A 12,788-nucleotide genomic window follows, 5' to 3' on the forward strand; every position below is an offset into this window, starting at 1 on the left:
AAATGGGCCCCATGCAAGAATGATTGAATCTATTTTTAGAAATCCATAGCATTGTTAATTAAATAATTATAATTTTTGCATTTGGTATGGAACCTTTCACATCGGGAAGACATCTTAAAGCACTTCACAGCATTTTACTGTAAAGTGCACTCACTGACTGCTTTGTGAGCGAATCCAGCATTGCTATGCTGCCCACTTATTAGCTCAGATGCTAACCAGTGAAAAATAGTGCTGAATACTGTATATGGATTGAACACTGAGAGAAGACAGACATAACAAATGTAAGTTACTTTAATCTGCTTTTGCCTAAATCTATTTGATTGTTCTGTGATATAACAATTATGTTTTTTTCATAGATTGATGCTGAAATTCTGATTCATTGTTGCAGAGTGTTCACTATTTATTCAGTATGGTCAATAAATAGAATGTGAACTGCTTCTGGTAATATGTTTTAACTCAATTTACCTTTATTTTCAGGTTCACATTAAAGAGAGCTCAAAGTCACTTTGTACTTTCAGTTGCATCTTTTAAGGCAAAAGTCCTGAATCAAGTTACTTTATGCATGCACACTGCTGGAGTAACATAGAAAGGGAGAAATAATTTTCATTTTTATAGTAATTTATCACAATGAAATGTCTTTAGAGTTAATTACCGTCAAGGGTATTGACTGATGTTGTAGTATAGGACGTCAATCTAGCAAGACGGTTGTTGGAGTAAAGCCAGACAAATTATGTACCCATTCCTTTCCGGTAAAGATTTACTCATAATTTGTCACTGGAGCAAAACCAATACCATCTGCAGAGCTTGAAAAATGTTACCTGCATTGGTGCTGTGTATGTGGAAGATCTCACCTCTCAAAAGTCAGCAAGTACAGCAGACACAGGAATACAATAAACTTGGATTTCCAAGGATTCTGGACAGTATCATCTCTGTACATGGAGGTATGATTGATTCTATGAAGTTACTCGAAGATCTGTGCATTTTCATTGAGATTGCTCATTATAACTGAAAAGAACAAAATTCAATGTACACACAGGTAGCTTGTGATTCAAAATTAATTGCTTATGTTTGCAGACTATGCTTAGTCACCTTGTAACACTATTACGTCTACTCCTGATTAAATTGCCTCTTCACATGTCCTTCTCTGTTCTACAAAGCAGCATATACAAATAATTTCTAAAAAAAAAAGTATTTTTGAAATAAATCACATTATATTGGAACTTTAATTTATAAACTTTAAGTATATATATTATTTGTTAATAAAATATTGGTTTTAAACCACTTGATTGATTTTTTTCACTTGGTTGATTGTGTTATACATTAGCATTGGGTGCTGTAGCCTGTTCATGTTTTCCTCTCAGTCAGAAAGTCACCAATGGATAACAGTGCCAGAGGAGATGCCCTTCAAACACAATTGATAGGTTTGGAACTCTCTCCCCCAATCCCTCTGCCTTGCTCCCTACTTCCCCCTTTTAAGATCACGACTAAATTCATTCCTCTTCAACCATGCTTATGGTCACCTAATCACTCCCCCCGGTTTGGCATCAGGCTCCACTACTGTTAAGCGCTCTGAGACGCCACCCCATGTGAAAGAAGCTATATAAATGCAAGTTGTTGTTATAGGACTTGTATGAATTGTTTCGCTCCAAGTCTTTTCAGCACAACAGACTACATCCCATTGTAAAAAAAGAATTAGACCTGAAGTACAAAGCATTGTGCAAATATAGAATATACTGCCTCTTAAGGCCTTAAATATAATTTATTGAGTTGTTCAGAGAGAAAGAGATATGGATATTTGGTAAGTAAGGATACTAAGGGACAATAATCCTTGCTTTTGATATAGCACTTATAATGTTAAAATATATTCAAGTGTTTCACAAGTAATTGCTGTCATTTGTAGTGACTGTATGTGTAGGCAGATAACAACAGCCAGTTTGCACAGTAAAAAATAAAATTCACAGTGAATGAATAAATATCTGGAAGCTTGTTGCACATAGGGAGAAATCCCTTAAGGAACATGGAAGAAAGATAGGGAATTGAAAGAGTTACCATATACTTAATAGCAGAGCAAGCTTCATGGGCTGAATGGCCTCCTTCTGTTATTGGCCCTTTTGCTCAGAATTCCAAAAAAATGGCGAGTGTGTCATCATGACCATCTTCTCAAACAACTGGCTGCTTCCAAGCTCTTTGTGGTGGTTGCTGACATTATTCAGTCTAACCTGTCTTGATATGTCTAGCAGCTTGTAGCCTGTGACATTGTTTATACAAACGTTTCCTTCGCAACCCAGCAAGAACAGATGCCATCTCCTGATTTTCATACGTTGTGGATGGTATCAGCTCCATACTCTGAGATATGTTCTATTTAAATTACATTGTTCAGTGATTGAAAAAGACACATACAGGTAGATTGTTATTCAAAAGTACAATTTGACTACATGTTTCCAGACTATCCTCAATCCATTTGTGACTCCATTCTACCTGCTCCTTCATTTTCAGGAACAATTGAGAATCATCAGGTTTGGCAAATCAGCATCAGAGGCTGTAGCAGTGGCTCTAACGCCATTCAGCCTCAAAGAAGATGATAATTGATTGTAACACACAATGGGTGCCATCAGTGAGTAGACATAAGGGAAGCAGCAAATGCACATTAGTGCACTACAGTATGCTCCTATGAAAACACTAAAATGTTGTCTCACATGGCATCACCATACCGTTGCTTTCTATCATGGAAGACCTTTCTCAAAGAGGCTGCATTACCATTTGTTTACATCATTGGGGTAATGTTATCAAGAGCCACTCTGAAACCAAGGTTTTGTAGGCCCCATTCAACATCATAACTACTCACAACCGTACAATCTTTCTTATCACTCTACCTGCTGCACATGGAACACTCCACTGAAAGCACAGTGTATTTGTGAAGGGGTACACAATAGCAAGGGTCCATCACTACTCAGATGGGATAGATTTCCTTTGATGCTACCGAAGGACCCAAGTGTTTTTGATGATGAGATGGATAGCTGAAACCACTAGAACTAAAACCAACCAAAGCTCGGAGTATGTTTGAGGCTGATTCTTCTCCTTTGGTGCATAGGTTTTCAGACGAAATAGTAAGAGGTAATGATAGTCATAAAGAACATGGAGAAGAGGTTGAAAAACCCCTCTGAGGAAATAGGGGTCTGATCAGTGAGCAGATTTGTTTAACTGGCTTCCCCAGGGTGGATGCTTTGAGGAGGAAAATCACCTTCTAAGAAAATCACTTTCTTAATAATTTCTATTAGAATGTACTGAAAAAGAAAATATAAAGCCTATGATGAAAAAAGGTTGGGGAGGACTAAATGGTCAGCTATTTCAGAGAGCCAGTATGGGACAAACACACAGGACAAGCGCAATGGGCTGAATGGACTCTGTGTTGTAAAATGCTATGATACCATCAATTGAGAGGTTCCCCTCCAAAATTTCCCATATGCTTCCTGAACTGAGTGGGATCAAAAAGGAGCAATGCGAAGCACAAATTGAGCAATCAAAATGATTCTCTTCCAAGTCCAGGAATAGGTTGAAGTGTGCTATTGTGGCTGCAGTTTGCCCGCCCTACTCTAGAATGGTTTGTGATGAGAAGGAAACAAAGAGAAGTAATAATAATCCTTGCATTTGATATAGCAACTTATCACGTCTTCGAGACTTCTCAAAGCACTTCACAGAATATACCGTAAAGTGAATTGACTATTTTGTGGGCGAAACACAGAAGCTAATTGTGCACAGCAGTGTCCCACAAACAGTCGTGGATTGAATAACCAATTTATAATTTTTTTTAAGGAATCATTACCCTTGGATAAGCGACCTGCCAATCGACTAACATCCGGGTTCCTACTTACTGCTAGGTAAACAGAGGCATGTGGAATAGGGAAACTTGCCCAACATTTCGCCTTGCCAGGAATCTAACCCATGTCTCTTGCTTGCGAGGTGAGTGCTCTAACCACAACTACAGGACTTCACTTATGTAAACCACTTATGACAGAGGGAAATAACTTTAGTTACTGTAATAAAAGTTTTTTTTAAAAAAAAAGCAGCTTAGTTTCATCTTTTCTCCAAGTATGTTCTTGCCTCAGTGAAGCCCTTTGTGTCACTCAACCATCAAAACCTTGATATAAGTGCGAGCTGCGACCTGCCCCCAGGTACTTCCAGTTCTCCTCTATCAAAGCCTCATAGTATGCAATGTAGGTGATGGAGTTCTAGAAATCTGATTCCATGACACATATAGAGCATTTGAGATTCTGTTTATTATATTCTGTTTTAACTGCATTGTGAGGCAATTTGTATAATTCAATAAAAAAAATACAACACTTCACACAAGGCATAGCACATGTTATTGGTGTAGAACTCCACACTGCAATCATGATGTGACATTTTAGGGAAACAGTGACTGTTCTTCTACCCCCAGAAACACCACTATAGAACTGGAAGGATTAAAGGGTGTCAATTGTCCTTGTGATTCACCTTAATGCTGAAATGCTGTACTCTGTCCAGCGCCTTGAGGCGTCCTCCCGACGTGAAAGGCGCAATACAAATGTAATCTTGTTGTTGTTAATACCTTCCCCCTGTTATAGTGGTAGCTTTATAAGGGTGCTGTGAGCTAAGAGAGAAACTGCATGTCTAACACAAATTAATTAATGGTGGATCAAACATGGTGATTTGTATCAGATTCAGTGTTGGTTCAGATGAATACAGCCTTTTGGCCCATTTGTTCTCATCCTTCCTCCTATGATAGTATTCTTAAATGTGTCCAGTGTCCTCAACCACCCTTTCTGGTAACACGTTCCAGTCCTTAATTACTCTCTTGTGAAATAAATACTTCCTGGCATCTGTCCTGAAATTGCCTTTTGCAACTCTAACCGATGTCCTCTTGGTCTACCTTCAGATGCACTGTCTTGATGTTAGAATTGTTCTGAGTTTAATTTTTCAATCCATTCAAAGGTCTCTTTGACTAACAACTTTAAAGAGTGGGATTCCGGTAGGTCAGCGTAACATATTTTTGATTATCAGGAGTCAACTCAGGTTTCTTATTAAGCAAACATGTTATAAATGGCCTTTAGACTCAATTAGCTAAAAAAAAGCACAACTATTGCTAGTGCTAACATCGCTATTGGGTTAATAGTGAGAATTCCTCTTTCCCATCCATTCCAAATTCATCTCATATTTCTTTTGAAACTTAAAACATCTATAAACACTGTATAGAGTAATGACAAGCATGGTGTGAATGATGGTCTGTAAATGTACTTTGTGTCACCAAATCATTAGTTGCAGTTCAGTTGTACAAAAATATTTTAAAATATTTTTGTGCAAGTTCAAACACAGAGCAGACATGTATCCAATGTTATAGGAATTTATAAACACAAAGAAAACTGCTTGCCCTTTAGCACCACCTAGTGTATTGCTCCAATCAATATAATCAAATGTAGTTAAAACAATTAAATTCAATCTGAAACTGCATTAGGTGGCCAGCAGCATAGTTACGTAATGACATTGCATGGGAACTGGCCATTTGGTCCCACTAGTCCGTAGTTTATACTGCATGCCAGCTTCCACCCTTCCACACTAGGCTCCGCAACCCTATCACCCGCATCCTAAGTCTCCAGTCTCCTAAGCCCCTCTATTCCCTTGCCCTTCATGTATGACCAGGAGATATCTGTTGCTGATATTGGGGGTTTATGTGTCTTAGATTCTTCTGGGGGTGAATTTGATGGGACGCTTGGCCTTTGTTCACTCTTTCTGGAGGTGCTTTCATTACATCGAGGCTCGACTATTTAAGCTCATTGCTTGTCGGCCTCCCCAACTCCTCCCTCCACAAGCTGCGGATCATCCAGAACTCTGCAGCCCATGTCCTCTCCCACATTAGGCTCTACAACCCTATCACCCCCATCCTTGCCCAATTCCACTGGCTTCCCGTCACAGAGGATACAGTTCAAGATCCTGGTCCTCACTTCAAAGCCCTCCACGGTCTTGCTCACCCCTACCTCTATGACCTCCTAATCCCCTCCTATCCTGTTCATTCCGTCTGCTCAGCAGCCTCCAGCCTGCTTCACGTCCTCCACCTTGCTCATCCCACGCGAGTGGGCCTTCCGCCACTCTGCCCCCACCCTCTGGAATTCCATCCCACACTCCCTCCTCCTCGCTCCCCCTTTGCCACCTTCAATACCTATCTCAAAACCCTCCTTGACCGTGCTTTCGATCTCCCTGCTAACCCCCAATGCCCTCCCCCCTCCCCCACCCGTCCCCGCAGCTCAGGTCCGTAACTCTGTCTGTTCAGCGCCTTGGGACAAACGCCCAATGTGAAAGGCGCTTTACAAATGTAATTTTGTTGTTGTTTGTTATTTTGAGTAAAGCATAGGCCAACCCTATTATAATGTGCTTCAGTGTAGGATGAGTTTGCTTATCATGCAGGCATACCCGCATTGTACAGTATGTGCAGTTAGCTAGCTGCCAGCACAAAGACAGCTTACTTCACACATGCACATTGCATGTTTAACAGTTTAAATAAGTAAGTAAATAAGTAAGTAAATAAATAATAATCCTTGCATTTGATATAGCGCCTTATCACGACTTCTAGATGCCTCAAAGTGCTTCACAGAATATACTATAAAGTGGAACAAAAACAGAAGTCTCTGGTAACACTCAGCCAGTCAGGCAGCATCTATGGAAAAAGGAAAGTGAGTCAACATTTCGGGTTGATAACCCTTTGTCAAAACTGGGGCATGTTGGGAGGGAGAGGCTTTTAAAGGATAACAGAGAGGTGGGAGGTAGGGCAAGGAAGACAAAGGAGAAAATGGGGTAGAGGACAGGATGAAGGGTTAAAGAGGTGTTAATGATGCAAAACAAAGGGGGAAATTACAATAAAACGCGAACAGGGGTGTTAATAATGGCAATACTATAAAGTGGATTGACTGCATTTTGTGGGCAAAACATGGCAGTCAATTGTGCACACCAGTGTCCCACAACAGTTGTGGATTGAATGACCAAATTATTATTTTTGGGGGGCTTTGTGGGGAGGGATTATTACTCCCAGAAAACAACCCGTCAATCTACTCACAACCGGATTCCTACTTAATGCTAGGTAAACAGAGATGTGTGGAGTAAGGAAACGTGCCTAAGGTTTCTCAGTGTGGTTTGGGGATAGCACACAGGAAGTGGTCGCAGCAGTGATAAAAGGCCATTTTGCCATATTTTCAGTGCCCTCTTATAATGCATGTTATACCAAGTTATTCAGCGTGATGCAAGTACCTAGACAGGACAACTTTTGATGTGCCAACCAACTTGAATGTTATAGAGATCCAGGTTTACTTAACACCAACTGCTTGATCCAGGTGCTTGTATGAGGAGCCTTGGCAAAAAGGTGTGTTCACCATGAAGCTCACTCTGCCTTCTGGGTGCTGAACAATAGTGTAGGCTGGAGTCTTCCCTCCTTCCAGCCTCTCCTTTTTGCCACAAATCCACTTGCTGGTGCTTCTGAACTTCACAAATGGGCTGAAGAAAATGTTCCCCTTGTGTTACCAAAGATTTCTGAATGATGAAAGGGAACTGTTCATTCACACATCTTGGATACAAAGTCCTGCATTTGGACTTTGCATTTGGACTTTGCTATTATTGAATAGATAAAATAGTGACCGGGAACATTCCTGATTAGCTCAGTTAGTCGATTAGAAGTTTTAGGGCTTAAATCCTAGTAGGTGCTTTCATCCTCTATACTCTTAGGTCTACAAATAGTTTTCTCTTTTGTGAGAGATATGACTTCCTTGGATTTATTAGCTACCAATAAGCATGTTAAGTGAATCTGCAGTGTTAATGATGATTGACCAGCCTGTTTGGTTTATCAGTGAGCCTTAGAAGTATTAGTCAAGGGCTCAGCCCTGCAAGACAAGACTCTGAGAGTTACTACGTCTCTGCCTAGATACATACAAAAATGTGCAAAAACTAGTTTTTAAATTAGAAAGTCCAAACTCAGTGCTCGGTCTGTGATGAGCTAGTTGGAAATGATGCAGAATGCAAAGTGATGCACCATTAATCTTCATTATGATACTACCCAGCTTAGTTTGGATTCTTTTAAGCATGGTGATGAGTATCTGCATGTGTCAGACATCTGGCTGACCAAAACAAAAATGACACTACCCACAGTGAAATATCCCGAGAGTTGAGCTTCACACATGAAAAATGGTCACTTACATAGAATGTTAAAACATGGAAACAGGTAATTCAGCTCATCTATGCTGTGGAGTCTTGTAGCGTAGTGGTTAGCATACTTGCCTCTAAAATGAGAGGACATTTCCCGGTCGGGATGAAACCTTAGGCAAGTTTCCTTACTCCATATGCCTCTGTTTAGCTAAGTAGGAATCCAGTTGTTAGTCGATTGGCAGATTGCTTTCTGGGGATAATGATCCCTTCAAAAAGATTTTTTTTAAAAAATTGGTCACTCAATCCACGAGTGTTTGTAATTAGCTCCCATGTTTTGCTCACAAAATACAGTGAATGAAGAGCTTTGAAAAATTCGGTAACATTTTCTTTGCCGCGCTTTAAATATTTCTTGTTGCCATTCAGCATGTTCCAGCCTGATCTCGTAACCTCAGAAATAACTGAAGCAAGGGAAGACTGGTTCCTGGAACATGTCAAGTGTTGATCAGAAATGTTTCTCATTTAAAAAGTGATACCAGAGAAACAGGAGCTGGAGCAAGTCAAGACGGGAGGGTACAAGAGGTTCAGTCAATCATTGCAGGCCAACAAAAATAATCTCTAAAATGGGTAGGCAGGACTGGCTCAATTGGAAAAAACATTGCACTGGAGAGGCATTCTTGCCTGGGAGCTTTAAGTTTATGTGAGGCTTGAACCCAGAACCTTCTGACCCAGAAGTGAAAGTGTTACAAAGTGAGCCAAACTATTAAGGTAGAATTAGATTGATGCTTGAAAAGTGGAGTCCTGTAGCATAGTAGTTTGCGCGCTCGCCTTGCAAGCAAGAAGACTCGTGTTTGATTCCCAGGTGGGGCAATTCTTAGGCAAGTTTCCTTACTCCACACTCCTCATTACCAAGCAGTAAGTACTGAGTTGTTAGTTGAATGGCAGTTCGCTTTCCCAGGATAATAATCCCTTCAAAAAAAGTGGTCACTAAATCCATGACTGTTTGTTGGACCCTGCTGTGCGCAATTGGCTACCTTGTTTCACCCGCAAGTCAATCAATCCACTTTACAATAATAATATTCCTTGCATTTGATACAGTGTCATTGAGATGTCATTGAGACATCTCAAAGCACTTCACTTCAGCACTTTATACTGTAAAGTGTCGTGACTGTGAATTTTGTGGGTGAAATGTGGCAGCCAATTGCCCCAAAAAGTCATGGATTGAGTGACCAATTCTTTTTTTGGGTGCACAAAATATACAATTCACTTTACAGAAAATATTGTAAATATTGTCTTGAAGACGTGACAAGACGCTATATCAAATGTAAGGATGATTATTATTATTACTTTGCTGCCATATTCAAAGAAAATATAGGAATACTAAATAGATGTTGTAATGAATGAAATGGCAGTTAGATAGAGAGGAGTTGCTAGATAAATTAAACACACTTCAAGAGGACAAAGCACACTGTCCAAATGGAATAAACTCAAGGATCCTTAAAGAAACTAGGGTAAAGATACCTGAAGCACTAGAATATGTATTTAGCAAATTAGATGATGATTTCTCATTTTTAAAAAAGGAGGTGGAGCAAGAATCCATAGAACAAGTTAGCTTAATGTCTGCTAGGGAAAATATTGGAGTCTAATAAAGGTTAAAATAACTAAGCATCTCGTGAAGGCGAGTAATTAAAAGCAGCCAGCATGGATTCATAAAAGGTCACGTTTGATCTTATTGAATTCTTTGAAGAAGTAAATAATACAATTTCCATTTAGCTAATGCCTTTCACATTAGAAAGAAGCACTCTCAAAGCACTTGACAAAGCTGGTAAGGCACCTGAGCTGGAGGTGGGTGCTCGGTGGGGGGGGGGAGGGAAGGCAGGAGAGAATTTTCCAATGCACTCCACTGGTCTCCCTTAGCTCCATCATCCATGAACTCATCTAAAACTCTGCCACCCGAACCAAATTCCATATGTCCATCCCCCATTCTATGTTCCCATTCCTTGCCAGGCCTGCTGGCTCCCTGTCTCAGTGGATCGATTGCAATAGGCTCAGCTTTAGCTATTAATAATAATCTTTGCATTTGATATAGCGCCTTTCACGTCTTCTCAACGTTTCAAAGCGCTTCACAGAATAGACTGTAAAATGAATTGACCGTATATTTATGGGTGAAACGCGGCAGCCAATTGCGCACAGCAGCGTCCCACAAACAGTCGTGGATTGAAAATGACCAATTTATTATTGTTTTGTTTTGGAGGGATTATTATTAGGCTTATTATTATTAATCATATTCTCACACCTCCCTATCTCTCTGATCCCTTATCCTACTTCTCTGCTCGCTCCTTCTGATTGGCCATGGCTATGGTTACTCTCCCCACCCCCGCCACTGTCTCAGTCCCCAGGCTTGGTGTCCATTGTAAAATAATAATCCCTCCAAAAAAACAAAACAATAATAATAAATTGGTCATTTCCAATCGATGACTGTTTGTGGGACATTGCTGTGCGCAATTGGCCGCCGCGTTCGCCCACAAATATACAGTCACTTTACAGTATAGTCTGTGAAGCGCTTTGGGATGTCTAGAAGACGTGAAAAGCGCTATATCAAATGCAAGGATTATTATTATAAGATATTATTCCACGTGAAGCACACTATACAAACGCAAATTGTTGCACAAACGGAGCCGAAACACTTGCCTAGGCGTTCATCACCTCCCGCCTTGATATTCAAACGCCCTCCCCGCCAGTCTCACCAGCTCCACTAACCACAAAATCCAGTTAAACCCAAAGTCCACTGCCAATATAATAATAATAATCCTTGCATTTGATATAGCGCTTTTCACGTCGGGAGGACGTCCCAAAGCGCTTCACAGAACACACTGTAAAGTAAATTGACTGTATATTTGTGGGCGAACGCGGCAGCCAATTGCGCACAGCAATGTCCCACAAACAGTCGTAGATTGAAAATGACCAATTTATTATTATTTATTTTTTTGGTTTTTGGAGCGACTATTATAAGGCGTGTGGAGTAAGGAAACTTGCCCAAGGTTTCGCCCTCTGCCTGGAAATGAACTCAGGTCTCTCGCTTGCAAAGCAAGTGCTCTAACCACTGAGCCACAGGACTCCAATATACTCATCCACACTAAACTCTGTACCCCCATACACCAGTTCCAGCCAGGCACCACAGGCTCACTAACACCGAATGGATCGAGTTCAAGATCCTCACACTTGTCTTCAGATCCCTTCATGCCCCGGCACCTCCCTACCTCGTGCCCTCCGCATCACCATCGGTGGTTGCGCTTTCAGCCACTATACCCCGAGCATTCTGCCTCCCTCCCTCCGCCTTGCCCAATCCTTCCCCATCTTCAGGCTCTTCAACCCTTTTTGCCACCTCCCCCAGGCTCGGCACTGGGCACCGAGCTCCGCCACGCTTCGTCGTGCGCTCTGGGAGCTAACCCGGGTGAGGGCCGCCATATAAATACAAGGTGCTGTTGGTCTGGCTTATCGGCCTAGCGGGGTCCAGATGTGGCCTAACCCACCTGCGAGAGGGCTAAACATCTCAGCCAGACTCACATCACACCTGATGGACAGGTTGACCGTCCTCTTCTTGTCCTGTTCCCTCCAACATGTGGTCAAGTCCTACCCACCAATTAGACTAAAGCAAAGAGATTTGTCGGCCAAGCAGAGCGGTAGGAGGCTTCGGCCAATCACAGAGCGAGGCACGGCAGCCGCGACCCGCCGTTCAGTCCAATGGGAGCACGAGGCTCCACAAGGGCTCGTCCAATCATTGTCGGCCGTCCAATCAGGGCGGGTGGGGAGGCGGCTCGGCCAATCAGAGAGGGAGGAGGCCCGTCCGTGTCCGACATACCGTCCAATGAGAGCACGAGACTCTCCAAGGATGGCGTCCAATCACTGGCGGCCGCCCAATCGGGCGCAGCCAATGGGAGGCGGGTACGCGGGCCTGGTGTGAGAGCCGGGCGGAGGTCGGAGCTGAGCTGGAGGCCAGTCCCGGAGCAGCGACAGCAGAAATGCCCAATAAAGCCAAGAAGGAGAAGGTAAAGGGGTGGTTTTGGGGCCGAGTGTGTGCCGTGGCCGCCGCTCCCTCCCTCTCCCCCCCCTCTCTCTCTCCCTCTCTCTAAACTGCCGTCTCTCCCCCAACAGGAACCCTCCAAATCCACCAAAAGCTCAAAGAACAGCGGGAAGGATGGCGCCGACAACACGGAGGAGGTAATAAAGCAGAGGCGGGTGGGGGTGGGGTGGGAGAGGGCATATAAACTTTCCAGGAAGGCTTTGCACCATTTTTGACACCCTTTGTGTGCGTCGAGGAAGGCCGCAGCCTCGGGCTCGAGTAATCCAGTCAGCCCAGAACTGGAGGAGGGTGAAATGGAGATACACACACACACACACACACAGAGAGAGAGAGAGAGTGAGCGCCTGCTGGTGACGGGCCGCCCCTGCTGGTGAAAGCTTGAAGGGTGGTAAAGTCATGGCCGGTGTAATGGAGCAAGAAGCAGCACATCCTTTTAAAAGGGGCTGTGATCACAGTTCCTCAGTTCCTTCCTCAAACCTGCACAGCACAAAGGGCTGCATTTTGCACCTCCTTCAGCGGAGCAGCATTTTCAGCGGAGCAGCAT

General features: G+C 42.6%; 1 protein-coding gene across 1 annotated transcript in view; it reads left to right on the forward strand.

Annotated features, from left to right (window-relative positions):
- Positions 1-12,093: 12,093 nt before the first annotated feature.
- The window catches only part of ppp2r5d (protein phosphatase 2, regulatory subunit B', delta), a 34,498-nt gene continuing 33,803 nt past the window's right edge, over positions 12,094-12,788 (forward strand). Inside the window, exons 1-2 of the mRNA XM_007898232.2 lie at positions 12,094-12,209; positions 12,316-12,381. Of these exons, the coding sequence (XP_007896423.1) occupies positions 12,183-12,209; positions 12,316-12,381 (93 nt within the window). The 5' untranslated portion in view covers positions 12,094-12,182. The remainder of the gene's footprint in view (positions 12,210-12,315; positions 12,382-12,788) is intronic.

Source organism: Callorhinchus milii, unplaced genomic scaffold (genome assembly GCF_018977255.1).
Source record: "Callorhinchus milii isolate IMCB2004 unplaced genomic scaffold, IMCB_Cmil_1.0 Scaffold3, whole genome shotgun sequence".
Lineage (NCBI taxonomy): Eukaryota > Metazoa > Chordata > Chondrichthyes > Chimaeriformes > Callorhinchidae > Callorhinchus > Callorhinchus milii.